The sequence below is a fragment of the Leucoraja erinacea genome, chromosome 14 (assembly GCF_028641065.1).
Source record: "Leucoraja erinacea ecotype New England chromosome 14, Leri_hhj_1, whole genome shotgun sequence".
In the NCBI taxonomy this organism is placed as follows: domain Eukaryota; kingdom Metazoa; phylum Chordata; class Chondrichthyes; order Rajiformes; family Rajidae; genus Leucoraja; species Leucoraja erinaceus.
This window is the reverse complement of record NC_073390.1, coordinates 20,982,575-21,006,616: the sequence shown is the minus strand read 5'-3', so window position 1 is coordinate 21,006,616 and position 24,042 is coordinate 20,982,575. Positions and strand designations below refer to the sequence as shown.

Here is a 24,042-nt window from a genome sequence, read left to right as displayed (position 1 = left end):
CCCTCTAGTCTGACATTTTGATTGTATACTCTATATCTATACCTGTGAGAATTTGTATAGACTTCTATCAGATCTCCCCTCAACCTCCGGCGCTCCAGAGAAAACTGGTGGAGGGAGAGGTTTACCAATGAGATGTATTTGAGGAGCGGGGGAAAACTAGTTTCAAGAGTCCAGTGTGTGCAGACAGTTTTAGTAAAACATATTTACATACTTAACGTTTGATGATGATTGCAAGAGTTCCCCGCTGTTAGATGCGCAGAGACCCAGCGGATACACGGAAATGTGTACGCAAGTTGTGAAAATGTACTGTAACTCGACTTCTTCTTGCGTATGGCGGGCGTGCACAGCCTAAAGTTGTAGGACAACTTGTTCTATTTGATCCTATTTGAATGTGCACGCCGGGTTGATTGCATTTGTCGAAACAGGGCGGGCCACGTGAAGGTTGCAATCTCCCACCCCCTGTGACTCGACATCAAGCTATCAGTGGAAAAGGTTCAGCACGAACAGTCAGAGTGACTTGGCCGAGTAACCTGTCATTGGCTGCAGCATTTTAGACCCTGCATTGCCTCCTAATAAAAGATCAACTTTAAAACTCAATAGAACACAGACATCCTTACATTACGGTAGAATGCCGTACCTCAATATACGAGGGGTAGGTGGGCCGCTGCGGTGAGCACGGAAGCCTATGGTGGAGCCGCCGCAGGTGCAGGTCTTGGCAGCAAATATTCAAACGAGTACATAGGTTTTAGGTGGGGGGTGGATGATTAAATAGAAACCTAAGAGGAAACGTTTTCACACCGTGTGGAAGGAGCTGCCGGAGGAGGTAGTTGAGGCCAAGCCAACCGCACTGTTTAAGAAACAGTTAGACAGGTGCATGGGTGGGAAAGGTTTAGAAGGATATGCGTCATTAGTGGAAAGGTGGGACAAGTTGGGCCGAAGAGTCAATTCCATGCTGTATGACTCTGACTCTATGACACAAAGTGCTGGAGTAACTCAGCAGGTCTGGCTAGAACATGTCAGGAGTCAGATGTTATGGGGAGAAGACAGGAGAATGGGGTTGAGTGGGAAAGATAGATCCGCCATGATTGAATGGCAGAGTAGACTTGATGGGCTGAATTGCCTAATACTGCTCCTTCACATAACTTATGAACTTATGAATATGGATAGCTGACGTTTCAGGTCGAGACCCATCTTAAGACTGAAGTAGGGTCTCGACATGAAACGTCACCTATCCTCAACTTATAACACAATGCATCATTTATTGATATGTTCCAACGTGTTGTTTGGTTGGTGTGATTGACAATGGTTTTATTGACAAAATGTGTTGGTTTTTTCTTTGCTTATTACATTATAATATTTGTGTAGATGCAATAAACCAAATATTTGTTTTAGAAATCTCTAATTGTCACTATTGGAAGTTAAGGTGTATAAACACACCCTTGCATTCTTCAGGTCTGGGGTCCACTGACAGGAAACCTGTGGCATGTGACGACTATCCAAGGTCCTAAAAGAGGATGGCTGTGGTCAGTGGGCGAAGCCTCTCTTCCTGCTCTCCACATTGGAGTCTACTGGTATTCCTGGCTGTTTTCACCTGGTCTTGGAGCACCTGCCTTGCCTGTCCAAAACCATGTGCTTGCTACGTACCCACCGAGATCCACTGCACCTTCAGATACCTCAACGCCATTCCAGAAAGCATCCAAGCTCATGTGGAACGCATAAATTTGGGGTACGTTTGAATCATCTCCCTTTGTTAATCCTTGATCTGTTTGAATCTGGCACTAAAACTGTTTTTATTTTATTACAGTTACAATAACCTGATGAAGTTAACAAATGGCAGCTTTTCTGGCTTAAGACATCTCGAGTTGTTGATGCTTCATAGCAATAAGATCCAAGAGATACCAGACAATGCGTTCAAAGATCTGCAGAGTCTACAGGTAGGATGTCAGCATCTGATGGATGGTAGTGCTTTTCTTCAGTCCATTCCAGTGTTGGCAAGGCTGACACTTGTTACTTATCCAATCTTCGATCCCAAGAGGCCTGAACACTGGGAGATTGAGACCATTCAACAGTGACACTGCCATACATTTGTACACTAAGGATGCCAACGGATATGGGAATTGGTTAGAAATGGTGACGACATATAGGTTAATTCAGACTTTGTTCCCAAGAATCAACATGGCGAATCTTCTGTTCTTTGCTTCCTATCATAAGCAGGTATTTCCTTATGTCTAGAGACTGAGGCCATGTGCAGTAGTGCAGATGGACACAAATTGCTGAAGTAACACAGTGGGTTAGACAAGATCTCTGGGGGGAAATTGATGAGTGATGTTTCGGTTCAGGACCCTTCTTTAGAAACATCACCCATCCTTTTCCTCCAGTGATACTGCCTAACCCATTGAATTACTCCAGCACCTAGTGTCTATCTTTGGTATAAACCAGCATTGCAGTTCTTTTTTTCTATAGTACTGCAGATATGGTCTCACCAGCAGTTTGTAACATTGCACCAAGACTTGGCTAATGTTGCACTTCATATCCATTGCAATGAAGACCAACATACCATGAGTTTTCCTAATTACTTTTCACATATGCATAGTGATTTATTTTGGATTTCATACACCAGGGCACCCATATTTCCTTTGTATTGGAATATTCTGTAGTGTCCCGCCAATTAAATAATAGTTTACATTCCCATTCTTCTTTCTAAAGCCACCTGCTTGATATGTTGCCACATTATGTTTCACCTTCCAACATCGTGCCCACTTTCTTAGGGACACAAAATGCTGGAGAAACTCAGCAGGTCAAGCAGCATCTCTGGAGAACATGGATAATGACACGCATAGATTGCCTGACTCCAAGACTCTTTTTGTAGAAACAAGAAACTGTAGATGCTGCTTAATACACAAAATGACTCAAATTGCTGGAGTAACTCACAGGGTCAAACAGCATCCCTGGTGAACCATGGATAGGTTATGTTTTGGGTCGGGACCCTTCTTCAGACCCCTTCAGGTGGAAACCCTTCTTCAGATATTCAGAGTCTGAAAAAGGGGTCTCAACCTGAAACATCACCTATCCATTTTCTCCAGAGATGCTATGACCTGCTGTGTAACTCCAGCTCTATGTATCCTTCTGTGTATTAACCAGCATCTACAGTTCCGTGTGGCTACATTTAACCAATCTATATCCCTTTTTGACGGTAGACAAAAAGCTGGAGAAACTCAGCGGGCGAGGCAGCATCTATGGAGCAAAGGAATGGGTGACGTTTTGGGTGAAGAAGGGTCTCGACCCGAAACAGCAACCTATTCCTTCGCTCCATAGATGGCCAAGCCAAGTGACTCTGTGTGTGCTGGTCCCAGACGTGATGTGCAATCACGCATTATAATTGCTCCACTCTTTTAAACCTCTACTCCAACAGATTTCCTTTATCATGTATCTGTACACTGTGAATGATTTAGTTTAGTTTAGTTTATTGCCACATGTACCGAGGTGCAGTGAAAAACTTTACCAGCTTTACCAGAAAAAACTGCTAACCAGCCACCGGAAAGATCATACAAGATTACAATTGACCCATCTACAGTGTACAGATACATGATAAAGGGAATAAAGTGAATAATGTTTAGTGCAAGATAAAGCCAGTAAAGTCTGATCAAAAATAGTCCGAAGTTCTCCAAAGTTCAGGACTGCACTCTAGTTATTAGTAAGATGCTTCAGTTGCCTGATAGCAGATTTCCACTGACTAATTAGCATGCAACCAAAGTTTTTCACTGTACCTCGGTACACCTGACAATAAACTAAACTAATTTAATAATTCCTACTTGCAAGTAGAAAAAATATATTCAAAAGGAAATAATGCCGTTTTGTCATGTTCGATTTTCTTTCATTCATTCATAAGAAGTATTATCCATGCCAAATTGCCCCTGAATGGAGAGGTTTACTGAGCAACATTGGAAGGCCTGGAATCAACTATCAACTGTTCTCTACTCAACTGTCAGAGTAGAGAATTTCCTCTCAAAGTAGAGACTTAGTTGTGAAGTTAGGAACTCTGGTTGTCCTCATCATTAATAATCCTAGTTTTCATTCAAGATGCACTTAATTAAATATTTACATTCCACAGTGATACTGAAATGTATATATCTTGTTTATTAGTGCAGATATCTGGATTACAGTCAAATATCCACTGTTCTTGGCAAAGTGCACTATTCGTCTTCAGGAGTAATTGTCAAAATGAATATGTTAAACTTCATTGATAGACCTGGGTGCATTATGTATTTAGTCAATAAATTATCTATTACCCGTACTCTTTTCTTTACATGGACATGAGGTTGTCAAATTACTGGTTATTATTGGAACTGCACTTAGCAAGACATAGTGAAACCAAGGGATGTACAAATGTGATACGTTCATGACTGAAACAGGGACCACTTACAGTTTTGAAATTAGGCTGAGTGGGTGACTTTCAACTTTAGAGATACAGCGTAGAAACAGGCCCACCGAGTCCGTGCTGACCACCGATCAGCCTGTACATTAACCTACACACACTAGAGACAATTTTGTTCTTGCAACTTAACGAAGCCAATTAACCTACAGTACATTTGCCAAACCAAGCTGTGTTTATTCAGTTAGAATACTTTTTCTGATGCATTGTAGATAATTGGTAAAGGTCATTGGAGGCTGAATTTCTTTAGTCTTAATTTATCGATACAGCGTGGAAGCAAGATCTTCAGCCCACTGAGTCCGTGCTGACCAACCATCACCCATACACTAGTTCTATCCCACATACAAGGGACAACTTACATAAACCAATTAACCTACAAACCTACACATCTTTGGAGCATGGGAGGAAACCGGAGCACCCTGAGAAAACCCACACGGTCACTAGGGGAACATACAAATATGATTAAAGAAAGGGAAGGATTCTAAAACTGGTTGGACAAATCAAAAATGGGATAACTTAGAACTAGAGTCAACAGATAATCTATGGTCAGTGCGATTCTAGTTTCATGCAATTATTGGCTGATGCTACCCGTCAATTTGAAACAGGATTAACCAATCATTCATTGGGGCATTGTAAATTAGCCAGATTAAGACGACAGGGTAAAGATTTAACAGAAATCTGAGGGGCAACATTTTCACTCTGTGGGTGATAGGTATATGGAATTAGCTGCCAGAGGAGGCAGGTGAGGCAGGTACAATAAACACATTTAAAAGACTCTTCAATAGGTACATGGATAGGGAAATTTTAGAAAGATATGGACCAAATGTGGGCAAATGAAACTAGCTTAGATGGGGCATCTTGTTTGGCATGGACAAGTTGGGCTGGAGTTGGGCATGGACAAGTTGGGTTTCCATGCGTATGAGTCTATGACTCTAAGCACTATGAACATTGTACTTCCATCATCCATTTATCCAACCATCACACTTATACCAGAGACATTCAGTAAGAGATTAGTTTAGTTTAGTTTATTAGCATCTGTACCAACGTACAGTGAAAATCTTTTTTAATGCATGCTATCCAGTCAGTTGAAAGAATATACATGATTGCAATCAAGCTGTCCACAGTGTACAGATACAGGATAAAATAAATAATGTTTAGTGCCAGATAAAGCCCAGAAAGTTCAATTAAAGATAGTCCAAGGGTCTCCAAAGAGGTAGATAGTAGGTCATGAACACTCTCTAGGTGATAGGATGGTTCAATTACCTGATAACAGCTGGGAAGAAACTGTCTCTGGATCTGGAGGTATGTGTTTTCAAACTTTTGTACCTCTTGCCTGAAGAGAGAGGGAAGATGAGGGAGCGACCAGGTGGGTGTGACTTCTCCATGATTATACTGGTGGCATTGTCGAGGCAGGGTGAAATGTAGATCATAAGATCATAAGAGATAGGAGCAGAATTAGGCCATTCGGCCAATCAAGTCTGCCATTCAATCATTGCTGATCTATCTCTCCCTCCTATCCCCATTCTCCTGCCTTCTCCCCATAACCTCTGACTCCTGTAGTAACCAAGAATCTATCTATCTCTATCTTGAATTTATCCACTGCCTTTGCTTCCACAGCCTTCTGTGGCAAAGAATTCCACAGCTCCATAGATGGTCAATCCTTGAATTATTTTATTTCCCTGTTTTAGTAGCTGAAATGCTCTCATCCAGTTCATCTGATAACATTGTTGAATTTTCTTTTAAAATCTTTGAATTACTGAGTATAGAAACATAGAAATTAGGCGCAGGAGTAGGCCATTCGGCCCTTCGAGTCTGCACCGTCATTCAATATGATCATGGCTGATCATCCAACTCAGTATCCTGTACCTGCCTTCTCTCCATACCTCCTGATCCCTTTAGCCACAAGGGCCACATCTAACTCCCTCTTAAATATAGCCAATTAACTGGCCTCAACTACCTTCTGTGGCAGAGAATTCCAGAGATTCACCACTCTCCATTGTTCCATAAACACCATCGATTGGATGATAACAACTTTATCTGTTGGTTTTACAGGTTCTGAAGATGAGTTACAACAAGGTGAAAACATTGAACCGTGAGGCTTTTCATGGTCTACGCAGCATAGTGCGGTTGCATATGGACCACAACAACATCGAATTCATTAACCCCGAGGCATTCTATGGGCTATCTACATTGAAGCTACTCCACTTAGAAGGAAACATGCTGCAAGAAATCCACCGAGATACATTTGTCACATTTCGTTTCAACCAGATCTTCAAAGTATCTTCAATAAAGCATCTTTATCTGTCAGAAAATGCGTTGACATCCATCCCTAGTGACCTGCTTTCATACATCTCAGAAATTGAAAGTATTTACCTTCATGGCAACAAATGGTTTTGTGATTGTAACTTGAAGTGGTTAGCTGAACTCAATGAAAGGCTGCCAGGTATAGTCAGTCATTTATCTATTGCTATTTACCTGTTGTTATTTACCAACACTTAATCGCCGTTAGATCATGTCACTGGTGACAAATACGATACCTTGCATTACATATTAACTCATTCAACAACTTTCTAATGTCAAAAGGACATGGATATGTTTGGAGGTATATGGACCAAACACAGGCAGGAGGGACTAGTGTAGCTGGGACATGTTGGCCGGTGTGGGTAAGTTGGGCCAAAGGGTTGATTGTGGCTGATCAGCCATGATCACATTGAATGGCAGTGCAAGCTCGAACGGCTGAATGGCCTATCCCTGCACCTATTTTCTATGTTTCTATGAATGGCCTAATTCTACGACTATCCCTTATGACTTTATTTACACTCATTGCATGTATCTCTTCCCCCATTCCTACCAAACTCCTCAGATTCTCAAAGTACCCCACAAAATATAGAAAATAAAAATTTCACCCTGCACTTATCATATTTTCACAAATCTCATAAATTTGATTACCAAGTAAGAATATAGGAGAGGACACATTGCACAGATAATTAATGTGGAGGAAAGAACTGCAGATGCTGGTTTAAATCGAAATTAGACACAAAATGCTGGAGTAATTCAGCGGGACAGGCAGCATCTCTGAAGAGAAGGAATGGGTGACGTTTCGGGTCAAAACTCTTCTGCAGCAAGATAATTCATCTCCAATTGAAGAACTCAGCTGGTCGGGGAGCAGCTCTGGAGAAAAGGAATAGGTGATATTTCAGGTCAGAACCTTTTTCAGACTGAAAGGTAGAGGTGTGGAGGGGGTAGGGGGGAACTAGAGGCAAGAAAAGGCCATGAAACAAGGCTGGCAATAGATGACCACAGGAAGGGTGGAGTCCACAATAGTCCATTGTTGGATGGGTAAGATGTGCTAATGATAGGGATATAAGGATGATAGGTGATGTTTTGGGTCGGGACCCCATTTCAGAGTCTGAATCTGGAGAAGGGTCCCTACCCAAAATGTCACCTATTCACGCTCTCCAGAGATACTGCCTGAGCTGCTGAGTTACTCCAGCATGTTGTGTCCTTTTTTTTGTAAACTACCATCTGCAATTCCTTGTTTTTACGTTCATTTCCAATTCTTTGCTTAATAATAAAATGAATAAGGACTTGCGGGAAATCTTTTCTTTGTGAACAGTTTGTTAACTGGAAAAAGCCTAAATTTCACAGAATAACGCAGCACATTTTCTTTTACAGGTGTGCTTAAGTGCAAGCGAGATCGCAACTACCCCAATGGCCAGATCTGTCCTGTGTGTGCGAATCCAAGTGTCTCTAAGGGCAAGGATATTTTACAGCTGCCTTCTTCCACGTTTGCTTGCATGCCATCAAAGATCCAGTCTCCCCTGAAGATCAGAAGCAGCGCTATGGAAGAAGAAGGGGACTATGCTCTCGGTCATGCCAAGGCTTTCGTGGCACCGTTGGGTCAAATGAGTTTGAACATGAGCGACCAGTCGGGGAATGGGTGTGAAATAACCTGCAATGTACACAGGCCCGTGAAAACACCAGACGTAATGGTGGATCAGAAAGAAGACCATGTACTGCTCAATACATCCCTATCCACCTTCCTTCTTTGCTACGTTGATTACGAGAAGATCCAACGTCTATGGGGGATCCTGGCGATGTACACAGACTCACCACTAAAGCTGGAGCGGGATACCCTGCTGACTGAAACGCCATCCAAAAGCTACCTTTACAAACAGCCCGCAACCATGGACATGCACCATTTTACGGGTATACAGGCAGAGATCAGAGCTGAGCCTTCGTGGCTACTGCACAGTGAAATCACCCTGCAGCTGGACAGGAGCAGGACAACCCTCAATGTCTTGCAGATCAAGTACCACATAGACTTCCAGGTCACCTTCCAAGACTTGGAAGTGAAGCCAGGGAAAAACAGCTGGGTGATGATAAAGAGAGCAAGCAGTGTCAGGACTGAACATTTTGTGGTGATGGGTGGGACCGTGGACTTGGAATGCCAAGCCTTTGGTGACCCCAAGCCCATCAACGAATGGATTCTTCCAGATGGTAGCAAGGTCCGAGCGCCTTACAGCAGCGAGGACAGCCGGATTTCAGTCAGTGCAGATGGCAAGTTCAGGTTAAGCTTTGCTGACCTCTACGACACTGGCATCTACCACTGTGTCGGGACCAATTACCAAGATGCAGACGTGTTGAGTTTCAGGGTGACCATACTGGACCCCAGCGTTTCTGAGAAGGACATAAATGGACCTTACATTTCCAAATCGACTGGGGACTCCTTGCAGCTCCCATGCCAAGCCTCTGGAATTCCAAATGCAACAGTCAGATGGGTCCTTCCTGACCACAGGGTTTTAGATCGCACCACTACCAACAAGGAGATAACACCAAATGGGACGTTGATGATAAAGAAGCTGACGCTCAGAGACGGCGGCTATTACAGGTGTGTGGCTTCCAACCGCTATGGAGTTGATCTCCTGGCACTACAGGTGACGGTGACCGGACCCGAGAAAGGAAGTGCTGAAAATAACGACGCGGCAGAGGACGGCTTAGGTTCAGGGGAGAGTGAGGAAGAGTCACTGGATTTTGAAGAAACGGGGAGAAACCACAGCCAGTCCGCCACGGAGAACACGCCAGATGATAAACCAGACCAAGCCACCACTCCAGAACCCAGGACTCAGCCAACAACGGCAGCGGTGGCACCCAGGAGAAGAACCGGTGGCGGCGGGAGGTCCCGAACTCGCTGGAGGGCCAACCGGAGGACGTTGAAGCATCCCAGAAAAGTTGATCCCAAGCATTGGGCCGAGTATCTGGAAAGAGCCAGGAAGAACGCCGCAGCCAAGCCAACAACAACAACGCGAGGAATCACAGATAAACCTCAGGGGGGTTCCCAGGCATCTCCGGAGGGAAGGGAAGCGTCGGGAGACGACCAGGATAGCCCAGTGGACGAGGAATTCATCGCGGTGACCACCAGGCGGCCCCGAGAGGTTCCAATCACATTGGTATCTCCTCGCATAAGGCCAAGGGGTCCCCATGCGAATGGAGCGCCAGTGGTGGCACAGTCTCCAATGCTGGTACAGCCCACTCCACCTAACGAAAGAGTGGCAACGTTTCCAATGAGCCAGGTGTCCACATACCCCAGTCTGCATCCTGTGCCTACAGATTCCATTGATAAAAGGAGACCGGGAGGTGTCAAAGCCCCGACTGTAACTCCCCAACAACCCAATGCTGAAGGGCATATGACGTTCTCCGATGATATTTTAGATCTTCAAGTTACCCATGCACCTACCCCAGCCACAATGGGGATGCCCACGCCGGAGGCAGATATAATCCCACCAGGAGAACATACAACACAAGTGGAGGTCTCGAAAGGCGGGAGCGTGACCATCAGTGGCGGCCACCATCACCCTATGACCAGCAAAGACCATGGTCATCAAGTCCCGCATGAACCCAGGCATAAAGCCACCACCTCCCCACCCCCCTTGCTCTCCACCACTGCCAGCCACACTGTCACCGACGCCTCCGTTTCCAAACCAAAGCTTTGGGGACGAAGACGGAAACAGCCGTACAGGCGTCGATACGGCCGGCCAGGTGTTAACAAACCTTGGTATAGCATCGTGAGACCGGGTCGGCGGAGATACGGCGGGTCGGCGATGACACAGTCACATCGCAATTCCGCTATCACCGAGGTCCCACTGCGACTCCCGTTCCCACTGTCCCCTCCCACACAGACTGAGATAGCACCGATGGAGAACGCCGCAGTTCCCCCTCAGCCACGGATCCAGCTTGGCAGAGGTTCCTTGGAGGAAGACGATCGGGCCATCAGTCCCGACAGCAACACACAAGTCCCCACTTGGAAAACCATAACACAACCCCCGGCGACCAGTCCAAGCACCAGCCCGAACCCAACCTTACTAGCTATCAAGAGACCTACAGAAAGTCCACCCCAAATGATCTACTCTTCAACATATACTCCAACCACTATGCAGCCTACCAGCCAGCCCCACAAAGCTGTTCGTGGAAAGATCCCCTGGGATAGGCTTTTCGGGTTCAATAATCAAAGGGATGTACTCCGGAGGCTTCGGAAACCCATGAGGGGTACCGGGCCTAAACTTGTTACTCAAGGAACGTTCGTTCTGACCAAGCCGACTCTCCGAGATGTGGTGACCACGGTGCCAATGGTAGAACCCACAGTACTCCCTCTCACCACCCCACGTACCCAAGACACCACCACCGGACAAACCACGCGGATTCCCGTGACCTCTGCCGGCGAGATTACAAGCACCATCCTCCCATCTACCGTTGGAACGGCGGCGGTCGCTACAGGGACCACCCCCATCACAGTCACCACGACCCGGGCAACTCTCACCACCAGACAACGGGCGTTCTTCCGGCGCAGGAGACCGGGGTATCCCTTCGGTAGAAACAAGAACCGATGGTTGTCGTCGAGGCCCGCCTCCGGACGCAATCGCTCGGCGGCTGAGAACAGGAAGACAATACTAGACAGGACGAAAACTAGATTGGCCGTGACTCCGACTGTCCCAGTAACCACCAAAGCGCCTCTTCCTGTTGCAGTAGAGACCAGCACTTGGAACATTGGTGCGCACTGGAGACGTTACCCTACGACGGTTGTGACTACTGCACCCGCGATCCACTACGGTCCCAAGCCTCGGGTTCTATCCATCCCACCAATTCAACCCATCGCAACCGTTCCAACAACCATACCATCGTCCACCGCTGAAGATGCCGGGACCACAACCACACTGGCTCCAACATACGCCGCCACCAAGATAAGTCGGTTGCCCAGAATCAGTAACAGAATTAGTCCTGTTACCCCACCATCTAGCACTTCCCCGACCACCGCGCTGGTCACCGAATCAAGCGAGCGCCCCACCACAGCGGCTCCTACCTCTAGCCGCGCCCTGACCACCTTCCAGCCCACCTCCAAGGCAGTTCCCAGATTCCGCATCACCTTACACAGGTTTGGCATCTCTCCGCCCCGCAGGCGCCCGCCGTCCATGCCCCCTGCTTTCGGGGAGGCCAATCCGCGGTGGGGAATGTCTCACGGCCGCATCTTCGGCTCAAGTTCAACAATCTCGCTGAGCTCTACAGAGGCGCCGAGTGAACATAGAGCGACCAGCCCCGCTCCAAACGTGGACCTTGAGAACGCCATAGAGGTCGGAGACAGCAGAGAGGACCTCTCCAGCGAGGCCGGCCCTTCCTCTCCCAATGTTATCGCCGTGGATCCGCTTATAGGACAGCGGCCCTCAAAGCCGAGAATAACCGATGGGACGGCAGCTAGTCTCACGGTGCTGGCCGATTCTGACGCTGTCCTGACTTGTGAGGCCTCCGGAAATCCCCACCCCGCCATTACATGGACAAAGATCTCAACGGGTAAGATTCTCGAGTGGTTAGGGTTAGGGGATGAGGGGTGAGTGATCCAGTGATCTCAGAAATGCGCTTAGGCTGGACAGGTAGATGGATTAATGCGGGGGAATGTCTTGTGAATGCATGCGCGAGTGCTCTAGTGATTGTAGTGGAAGGGTTTAGTGTCGTATTCAATCATCCACTCACCCATTCACTTAGACCGACCAACGTCGCGCGGCACTGGTGCTGCCTTACAGCGTGAGAGACCCGGGGTTGACCCGTTGCTGTCTGTACCGAGTGTGTACGTTCTCCGCGTGGGGTTTCCCCGGGTACTCAGGTTTCCTCCTCTGAAGCCGAACAGGGTTGTAGGTTAATTGGCTTCGGTAAAATTGTAAATTGTCCCTAGTATATAGGGCATTGTTAGTGCACGGGATGATCACTGGTCGGCACGATTCGGTGGGCCGAAGGGCCTGTTTCCGCGCTGTATTGTCTAGTCTGAAGTCCAAACTCATTCAACCTATTCCTCACTGCTTGGTCGAATCGCATGTTCGTTCAGTTGTTTGCATTTCACCGATTCGCTCCCTCACCCGTGTCCGTTATATCGTTTGCACATTTTCTACAGTACAATTATAGATAATATCACTTACATAGAATGAAGAACACTTTTTCACTCACCCATTCACTTCCACACTCATTCACTTTTTCGCTCCCCATTCACTTTGTCGTCCCCTCACTCACCTTCTCGCTCCCCCATTCTCTCCCACGTTCACTCATCCATTTTCTTTCACTCATTCACTTCCTTCACTCATTCACTTCCTCGTCCACTCATTCACTTCATCGCACACTCATGTACTCCCTCACTCGAAGGGCCTGTTTCCAAGCTGTACGGCTCTATAACGTTCCTAATGTGATGGTGAAATGAATGGATAGATTCTGTAGTGAACATTAAATTGTTTGAAGTGAATCTTTGTTTCTGTTGTAGGGGCAACGATCACTGCCAACGCCAAGCGAGGCAACAAATTCGAGGTATTTGCAAACGGTACCCTGTCCATTCAGAAGATCAAAGTTCAGGACCGCGGACAGTACCTCTGTACAGCCGAGAACCAGCACGGCTCCGATCGACTGCTGGTCACTTTATCTGTGCTGGCTCTCCCGTCCAAAATACTGGAGCCTCGGGTAAAGGATATCACCGTCCACTCGGGATACCCCGTGGAGATGAAGTGCAGGTCCCAGGGCCGTCCTTCACCGACCATCTCCTGGATCCTTTCCAACAAGACCATGGTGAAAAACAGCAGCCCGTTCAACGGGAGAATCTCGGTGCTGGCTGATGGCACGCTCCGTATTAAAGCGGTGAGCGTGTACGACCAAGGTAGTTACAGGTGTATAGCCAGCAACCCCGCTGGGGTCCACATGGTGACGGTGCGGATACGCGTGTTGGCGCAGCCGCCCAGCATCTTTGAGGACAAACGGCAGACGATCAAGGCGCGGACCGGGGAGAACATCAGTTTACCATGTACCACCGAAGGCAACCCGCCGCCCTCCCTCCGCTGGCTGGTCTTCGACGGCACCGAAATCAAACCCTTGCAATTCATCAGCACCAAACTGTTCGTCTTCACCAACGGCACGCTTTACATCAAGTCGCTGAAACCGTCCGACAGCGGGAATTATGAGTGCGTGGTCACTAGCTCCAGCGGCTCAGAGAAGCGGGTCGTGAGCCTGATGGTGGAGCGACACCAGGAACGACCCAAGATCCTCGCTGCTTCTCCCACCAAGCATAAATTGAACTATGGAGATAAGCTCCAGATCCACTGCTTGGTCGCGGGAGATCCGAAACCTCAAATCCTTTGGAGATTACCTTCCAAGATATTCGTGGATCAGTGGTACCGGTAAGAACATTCTGACTAACCTTCTGCAGCCACGGGTCTAGGCAGTTAACTCAACTCACTCGCCCCATCGGTTTCCACCTCTCCGATTGCCGAGCAAGCTTGCCCCATCAATTCTCCAAAATCGGGATAAAATTGAATTGAATTATTTCTCTTCCCAAGGCCCCCGTTTCAGTTTATTCCATATCCTTCTTCGCTAGAGCACCACCAAGGCAGGGAAGGCGGTGGTCCACTATTTGAGCTCAATAGAACACCTAGCACAAACGTTTATAATTGTTCGGGACATGGAGTGTAAGAGTCGGGAAGTCATGTTATAGTTTTATAAGACTTTGGTGTGGCAGCATTTGGAATATTGTGTGTAGTTCTGATCGCCCCATTAGAGAAAGGATTGTGGAAGGTTTGGACTGGATACAGAAGTGGTTTACCAGAATGCTGCCTGCATTAAAGAACATTAGCTACAAGGACAGGTTGGGCAAACTTGGATTGTTTTTTATGGAGAGTAGGAAGCTGAGGAGAGTTCTGATGGAAGTCTATAAAATTATGAAAGGCATAGACAGAGAGGATTGTCAGCAACCTATTCCCAGGAAACGTCAAAGGCTAGAGGGCACAGCTTTAAGGTGAGAGTGCAAAGTTTAAAGGAGATGTATGGTGCAGGGGTTTTATACTGTGGGCGGTGGTGCCTGGAATGCGTTGTCAGGGTGGGGGGGGGGGGGGGGGGGGGCAGATGAGAGACTTTTAGTTAGGCACTTGGACATGCAAAGAATGGAGGGATATGGATCACGTGCGGGCAGATAACTTTAGTTAGATTTGGAGGTAGACAAAAATGCTGGTAAAACTCAGCGGGTGAGGCAGCATCTATGGAGTGAAGGAAATGGGCAAAGTTTCGGGCCGAGACCCTTCTTCAGACTGATGTGGGGGTGGGGGGAGCAGGAAGAAGGAAGAGGCGGAGACAGTGGGCTGTGGGAGAGCTGGTAAGGGGATGGGAAAGAAGGAGAAAGCAGGGACTACCTAAAATTAGAGAAGTCAATGTTCATACCGCTGGGGTGTAAACTACCCAAGCAAAATATGAGGTGCTGCTCCTCCAATTTACGGTGGGCCTCGCTCATGGAGGAGGCCCAGGACAGAAGGGTCAGATTCGGAATGGGAGGGGGGAGTTGAACTGCTGAGCCACCGGGAGATCAGGTTGGTTATTGCAAACCGAGCAGAGGTGTTGGGCGAAGCGATCGGCAAGCCTATGCTTGGTCTCATCGATGTAGAGCAGCTGACACCTAGAGCAGTGGATGCAATAGATTAGGTTGGAGGAGGTGCAGGTGAACCTCTGTCACACCTGGAAAGACTGCTTAGGTCCTTGGATGGAGTCAAGGGGGGGGGGTAAAGCGACAAGTGTAGCAATTCCTGCGGTTGCAAGGGAAAGTGCCAGGAGAGGGGGTGGTTTGGATGGGGACGAATTGACCAGGGAGGTTCGGAGGGAGCGGTCTCTGCGGAAAGCCGAAAGGGGAGGAGATAGGAAGATGTGGCCAGTGGTGGTATCCTGTTGGAGGTGGCGAATATGTCGGAGGATTATTTGTTGTATGTGACGGCTGGTGGGGTGGAAGGTGAGGACAAGGGGGACTCTGCTCTTGATACGAGTGGGCGGATGGGGAGTGAGAGCAGAGTTACGGGGTATAGAAGAGACCCTGGTGAGAGCATCATCTATAGTAGAAGAGGGGAGCCCCTGTTCACTAAATAATGAGGACATCTCCGATATAATAACAACATTCAAGACATATTTGGATAAGCACATGGATAGGAAATGTTAGAGGGATATGGGTCCAGAGGAAGCAAATTAAACTTGCATAGTTGGGCACCTTGGATGGCATGGATGAGATGGACCAAAGGACCAGTTTCAATGCTTATTGAGTAATGCAGCGGGTCAGGCAGCATCTCTGGAGAACATGGATAGGTGACCTTTTTGGTCGTTTCTCTCCTTCAGATGGCTGTATGTTGTATGACTCTATTTTGCTACCATCAGAAAATAAACTATTTGAAAGTGCCCAAGGAGGTAATTGAAGCAAGGAATATCCCAATGTTTTAGAAACAGTTGGGCAGGATACATGGATAGGACAGGTTTGGAGGGATATGGGCCAAAAGCGGGCAGGTGGGACTAATGTAGCTGGGACATGTTGGACGGTGTGGGCAAGTTGGGCCAAAGGGTCTGTTTCCACACTGTATGACTCTATGTATTAATGAGAAACTCAAATACTTTAAAACTAACAGTTGGTGAACATTCATTAATGTTCCAGAAATGTACAAAGCATAAAACTATTAACCCTTACTCAGTATTTAAAAAGCACAAAAACAATGAAACATCACCTATCCATGTTCTCCAAAGATGTTGCCTGACCCACTGAATTACTCCAGCACTCTGTTTCATTTTTTGTAAACCAGCATCTGCAGTTCCTTGTATCTACTGTGCTGTCCTATGTTCTATATACTATTTGCCAATATCTTGCACATCTCAGAAATGACAACCCATTACTTTAGTTGCTACTAAATAAGCGTTTTATGATAAGTGTTAGATGGCACTAGAGTTTGGAAGGATGAGGCGGACCTCATTGAAACTTACCGAATAGTGAAAGGCCTGGATAGAGTGAATGTGGGGAGGATGTTTCCACTGGCGAGAGTCTAGGAGAGAGGGCACAGCGTCAGAATAACTCAGACGTACCATTGGAAAGAAGATAAGGAGGAATTTATTTGGTCAGAGGATGATGAATCTGTGAAATTCATTGCCACACACGGCCGTGGAGGACATGTCAATGGATATTTTTAAGGCAGAGATTGACAGCTTTCTGATTAGTGAGGGTGTCAGAGGTTATGGAGAGAAGGCAGGAGAATAGGGTTAAGAGGGAAAGATAGATCAGCCCTGAATGAATGGTGGAGTAGACTTGGTGGGCCAAATGGTCTAATTCTGCTGCTGTAATTTATGAACTTAGCAATTTATGAAGTTGTTGGGAATTCTTTTCCATACTGTAAGCAAAAAGGATTCCACAAAATTGAAGGAATATCCTTTAGCTGTGTATGAAAAAGACCACCCAGAGATGATCATTGATGCACTGAATGTCAAAATGATTTAAAGTGTTAGCTGCAGTACATATTTTCATGCAATTAACTGGCATCAGCAGAAAGGCTTCTTTGTAATATGTGCAGGAATCTGTGAGGAACTTATTGGACAACGTGTAGAGGCCTGCATTAGACAGGGTCATCTGAGTGGAGTGGTTACCAAAGTGACGGATTATAATTACTGGAATTGCCAAGTAACGATGTGGCTTAAATTCAGTCAAACTGTGCATTTACTAACAATGAGGGTTCATTACCGAACAAGCAGTGCAGTGGTCTGTAAATGCTCTGAGATATGCAAAGCGCACCGTAGTTTAAATTTGGAAGACAGAACTGCAGATCTGTTTTTTTACCAAAATGGGCACAAAATGCCGGAGTAACTCAGCGGGTCAGGCAGCATCTTTGAAGAAAAGAAATAGGTGACGTTTTGGGTCGAGACCGTTCTTCAGACTGAAGGATAAAGGTGGGTGTGGGAGAAACTGGAGGGGGGAAAAGGCCAGAATAAAACTGGGCCAACAACAGATGACCTCGGAAAGGGTGGACTTCATAATGGCCCATTAATGGCTGGGGAAGATGTGCTAACGAGAGGGATACAAGGATGCAAATAGTGGAACTAGTAGGATGACTACGATGGGGGAAGGGAGGGAGAGGGTGGGAGGGGGCTTGGAAAGAATGCAGGAGTTACTCGAAATGAGAGAAATTAACCTTCATACCACTGGGATAAGCTACTCGTGAAATTTGAGCTGCTGTTCCTAAAATGTGCGCACAGCCGCACACTGAGAGTAGAGGCCCAGGACGGAAAGGTCAGTGTGGGAATGGGAAGAGGAGTTAAAATGTTTCTTAACAATTTGTTCTTTAAATTTGTTACTTTATTAAATAACTGGAAAAATAAAAACTGATATCAGCGATGATAATCGTGAAAGTGCCAACCTGTTTCAAAATAAAACATTGAACATAGAACACAGGAACAGACCTTTCGGCCTGCCACGTTTGTGCCGAACATGATGCCAACTTAAACTGATCTTATCTGTCTGTGCATGATGCATATCCCTCTATTGTTTGCATTTCCATATGTCTATCCAAAAGCTTCATAAATGCCACCATCGCATCTGCTTCCACTACCACCCCTGGCAATGCATTCCAAGGCCCCCACCACTCTGTGTAAAAAAAACCTGTCCTGCACCTTTCCTGCATTAAACTTTCCCCTCTTGCCTTATAGCTATGCCTTCTAGTCTGGGGAAATGGTTCTGACTGTCTACCCTATCTATGCCTCTCATCATTTTATATACCTATTAAATCTCCGCACAACCTGTGATGTTCCAGAGAAAAATCATCTCGTCTGTTGCCCAATGTTACAACTAGAAACAATGAACTGTGGATGCTTTTTTACAAAGTAAGATACAGAGTGCTGGAGTAGCTCAGCGCGTCAGACACCATCTCAGGAGATGGATAGGTGACGTTTTGGGTGAAGACCTCTCTTTAGACTGATTGTAAGGCTCTCCTTCCACTTACATTTCTTCCTCTAGCTTCACAATTCACAACTCTTCAATCCTTGTGTCTCACACCTTCTGCCTTTTTAGCTCTGGCCTTTGTCCAAGCATCTGCCTTTCAAATAACCCTCCCCACCTGTGTTGGCTTATTAACTGCCAGGCATTGTCCTGCCCCTTCTCGTTTCCAGCTTTCCAGGGACAATTTACAACTTTACCAATCAGCCTTAAAAACCTGTACATCTTTGGAGTGCCGGAGCACCGGAGCAACTGGAGAAAACCCTTGCGGTCAGGGGGCAATAGACAAAAGACAATAGGTGCAGGGGTAGGTCATTCAGCCCTTTGAGCCAGCACCGCCATTCAATATGATCATAGCTGATCATCCACAATCAGTACCCCGTTCCTGCCATCTCACCATATCCCCTGACTCTGCTATCTTTAAGAGCTCTATCTAACTCTTTGAAAGCATCCAGGGAAATGGCCTCCTGAGGCAGAGAGTTCCACAGATTCACAACTCTCTGGGTGAAAACGATTTTCCTCATCTCTGTTCTAAATGGCCTACCCCCAATTCTTAAACTTTGGCCCCTGGTTCTGGATTCCCCCAATATCGGGAACATGTTTCCTGCCTCTAGCGTGTCAAATCCCTTACTAATCTTATATATTTCAAAAGATCACCTCTCATCCTTCTAAATTCCAGTATACAAGCCCAGCCACTCCATTCTATCAACATATGACAGTCCCGCCATCCCGGGAATTAACCTTGTGAACCTACGCTGCACTACCTCAATAGCAAGAATGTCCTTCCTCAAATTTGGAGACCAAAACTGCACACAATACACCAGGTGTGGTCTCACTAGGGCCCTGTACAACTGCAGAAGGACCTCTTTGCTCCTATATTCAACTCCTCTTGTTATGAAGGCCAACATGCCATCTGCTTTCTTCACGGCCTGCTGTACTGAACATAGAAACTCCGTACAGAAAGCACCTGTAGTCAGGATCAAAACTGGGTCTCTGGCGCTGTAAGGCAACAACTCTACTGCTGCACCACCATAACTTGTGTCTGTATTCTGATTTGTTTTTTCCTCTCTGGCTTTCAATATAACCAGTAACAGGTCCTCTACATTTATTTTAACAGGAGAGGAGGCCGCGTGGTTGTGTTGTTCAATGGGACCTTGTCAATCGATTCCACCACGGAGAAGGATGCAGGGGACTACCTCTGTATCGCCCGCAACAATGCTGGGGAAGACATGATGTCAGTGAAAATCGACGTGTCCTTGAAACCGGCGTTGATAGAACATAAGCAGTCCGTTGACAAGCACGTTTCCTATGGCGGAGATCTTCATGTGGACTGCAAGGCATCAGGGGAACCCAAGCCCGAGATCTCCTGGAGTTTGCCCGACGGGACAATGGTCAACAATGTCCTCCAAGCTGATGATAGCGGCAGGAGGACCCGTAGGTACGTCGTGTTCGGCAACGGTACCCTCTACTATAACAAAGTCGGGATGGCAGAGGAGGGCGACTACACCTGCTACGCTCAGAATACTCTAGGCAAGGACGAGATGAGGATCCATGTCACTGTGGTGGCCTCGATACCACGCATAAATAAACCCTACAAGCCTTTCCACAAGGTGAAGGTGGGAGAATCGGCAATGTTTGACTGCCAAGCCATGGGAACGCCATTGCCCAAGATATTATGGATGTTGCCTACAAATGAAATCATCTCCTTCTCCAAGAGTAGGTACCACATTCAATCCAATGGATCTTTGCTCATCAAGAATGTCCACTTTGCAGATGCCGGGAAGTACATGTGTATAGCCCGTAATCCGGGGGGCGATGCCACATATCTCCTGCATCTCAATGTTGCTTCCACCCCACCAGTGATCAATGGCTTCCGGGGGAATAGGACGGTCATCGAGGAGGCGGTGGTGAGACAAGCCAGGAAGCAGATGCATTGCAAGGCCGAGGGGATTCCCAAACCTCGCATCACGTGGATTATGCCCGATAACATCCTGATCCATGCCCCTTACTACGGCAGTAGGATTGTTGTCCATCGCAATGGCACCTTAGAAATTCGCAACGTGAGGTCTTCGGACAAAGCGGAATTCACCTGCGTGGCGAGCAACAATGTGGGGAAGTCCACACTGGTGGTCATCTTGGACGTCACCCAGATGACGAGGAGACCCATGTTCAAGAATCCATTCAACCAGAAGTTGATCGCTGGCAACCAAGTCACCGCCGTCTTCAACTGCTCAGCGGATGGCATCCCACCGCCAGAGATCATCTGGATTCTACCCAATGGGACGCGCTTCACTAGTAGACCCGAGGCAGCTCGCTACCAAATGGGGAGTGACGGGACCTTCCTTATCCACAGTCCCGTGGCTGAGGATGCGGGCAAGTATCGCTGTGCAGCCAAAAATAAAATCGGATACATAGAGAAACTCATTATCTTGGAGGTTGCCCAGAAGCCCGTCATTCACACCCACCCACTAGGGTTAATACGAAGCACGAGTGGAGATAGTTTGAGCCTCCATTGCTCCACCAGTGGTAGCCCAGTGCCAACAATTTCATGGACCGTGCCAAGCGGATCTGTCCTCGATAGACCTCAGATCAACGCGAGGTACATCCTCTTTGAAAACGGGACTTTGGTCGTCAGGGAGATCAGCACGCACGACCGGGGTAGTTATACCTGCAAAGCCCACAACAATGCTGGCATCTCCTCCCAGGTCACGCATGTGATAGTACTAGCCTATGCCCCTCGTATTACTAATGGCCCCTCCAAATCCATCCAGTCAAGAGGTGGCTCACCCGTTCATCTCAACTGCATGGCCATTGGGATCCCCAAGCCTGAAATTGTATGGGAGCTGCCGGACCACACTGTGCTTTCAACGTTCAAGAACGTGCGCCCAACTGGGAGAGAATTCTTGCATCCCCAGGGAACATTAGTAATCCAGATGGCATCCGTTCATGATTCAGGCACTTACAAATGCACAGCTAGAAGCCATCTAGGCAGTGACTCCAGACAAACGCTGTTACAAATCATCTGAAATGACTGCTCTTCATAAAATGAAGTCTTGCTCCCAAATATTCTTATATTCATTTTTGAATATACATATATATATATATTTTTTACAGAGATTATTAGTAACCTGTTCCAAACACAAAACCAATGGCTAGACACAATGTGCTGGTCTAACCCAGCAGGTTACTGCAACTCTGGAGAGAAAGTATGGGTGACGTTTTGGTTCGAGACCTTTCTTCAGACTCTGAAGTCCTGCCCCAAAACATCACCCACCCATTTTCTCCAGAGATGCTGCCTGACACACTGAGTTACTCCAGCACTTTGTGTCTATTTTCAGTATAAACCAGCATCTGCAATTTCTTTCTGCACACAACCAATGGTCTCGGCCCTTTCAAGCATGAAATAAATACTTTATTTTCCTAATTTAGGTTAAAAAAAAATCAGACGGCGCAATCAGCAGGGAACAAATTTCAAACGAACCTTGTCCATACTTTGGATGAGGGGATTGAAAGCTTTGTGGCCAAGTTTGCAGATGATACGAAGATAGGTGGATGGCCAGTTAGTGTAGAGAAAGCAGGGATTCTGTAGAAGGACTTGGGACAGGTTGGAAGAGTGAGCAGAGAAGTGGCAGGTGGAATACAGCGTAGCAAAGTGTGGAGTCATGCTTTTTGGTAGTAGGAATAAAGGCCTAGACTATTTTCTAAATGGGGAGATAATCCAGAAATTGGAGGTGCAAAAGAACTTCGGAGTGCTGGTTCAGGAATCCCAAAAGGTTAATTTGCAAGTCAAATTGGAAGTAAGGAAGGCAAACGCAATGATAGCATTTATTTTTTGAGAAGACTAGAATACAAAAACAGGGATATAGTGCTAAGAATCTATAAGATGCTGGTCAGACCAAATTTGGAGTATTATGAGCAATATTGGTCCCCATATCTAGGGAAGGATGTGCTGGTGCAGGAGAAGGTCTAGAGAAGGATAACAAGAATGATCCCAGGAATGTGTGGGTTAACACATGATGAGCGTTTAATGGCACTGGGCCTCTACTGCTTGGAGTTTAGGGGAATGAGGGTGGACCTCTTGAATCTTATCAAGCAGTAAAAGGGTTTGATAGAGTGGATGTGGAGAGGATGTTTCCACTAGTGGGAGAGTCTGGGACCGGAGGTCTTAGCCTGAGAATTGAGGCTATTGACAATTTACAGAAGACAATCAACCTACAAACCTGCACCTCTTTGGTATGTGTTGGAAACGGGAGAACCTGGAGAAAACCTACGCATTCGCAGGGAGTCGTGAAAATTCTGTACAAACAGCACCCATTGTCAGGACCGAACCCGGGTCTCTGGGGCTGTAAGCTAAAATTACCCCCCCCCCCTCATGGATGCAACTCTTAGATACATAGAAACAGAGAAAATAGGTGCAGGAGTAGACTATTACGCCCTTCGAGCCTGCACCGCCATTCAAGATGATCAAGACTGATCATCCAAAATCAGTACCATTTCCGGCTTTTCCCCACATCCCTTGATTCTCTTAGTCCTAAGAGCTAAATCTAACTCTCATGAAAACATCCAGTGAATTGGCCTCCACTGTCTTCTGTGGCAGAAAGTTCCACAGATTCACAACTCTCTGGGTGAAAAGTTTTTCCTCATCTCAGTACTAAATGGCCTACAACTTTATTCTTAAACTGTGACCACTAGTTAAAGACTCCCCCAACATCAGGATTTTTTTTCCTGCATCTACCCTGTCCAATCCTCTAAGAATTTAATATGTTTTTTATAAGATCCCTTCTCATCCTAAATTCCAGCAAAAACAAGCCCAGTCGACCCATTCTTTCATCATAGGTCAGTCCCGTCATCCTGGGAATTATCCTGGTAAACCTACGCTGCACTCCCTCAATAGCAATAATGTCCCTCCTCAAATTAGGAGACCAAATTTGCACACAATACACCAGTTGCGGTCTCACCAGGGCCCCGTACAACTACTGTAGGAACTCCTTGCTCCTAAATTCAAATCCTGTCGCAATGAAGGCCTGCTGTACCTGCATACTTACTTTCAGTGACTGATGTACAAGCACACCCAGGTCTTGTTGCCCCTCCCCTTCTCCTAATCTGACATTATTCAGATAATAATCTGCCTTCCTGTTGTTGCCACCAAAGTGGATAACCTCACACGTATTCACAATATACTGCATCTGCCATGCTTCTGCCCACTCACCCAACCTATCCAAGTCACCCTGCAGCCTCATAACATCCACCTCGCAGCTCACACTGCCACCCATCTTTGTGTCATCCGCAAACTTAGAGATGTTGCATTTAA

General features: G+C 46.7%; 1 protein-coding gene across 1 annotated transcript; it reads left to right on the top strand.

The window, feature by feature from the left end:
* Window positions 1-969: 969 nt before the first annotated feature.
* On the top strand, window positions 970-21,790 carry igsf10 (immunoglobulin superfamily, member 10). The gene is made up of 6 exons (XM_055645746.1): window positions 970-1,726; window positions 1,805-1,934; window positions 6,485-6,875; window positions 8,108-12,274; window positions 13,230-14,133; window positions 19,849-21,790. Exons 1-6 carry the CDS (start codon window positions 1,515-1,517, stop codon window positions 21,755-21,757), a joined length of 7,713 nt encoding a protein of 2,570 aa, XP_055501721.1. The 5' UTR covers window positions 970-1,514; the 3' UTR covers window positions 21,758-21,790.
* Window positions 21,791-24,042: the final 2,252 nt, after the last annotated feature.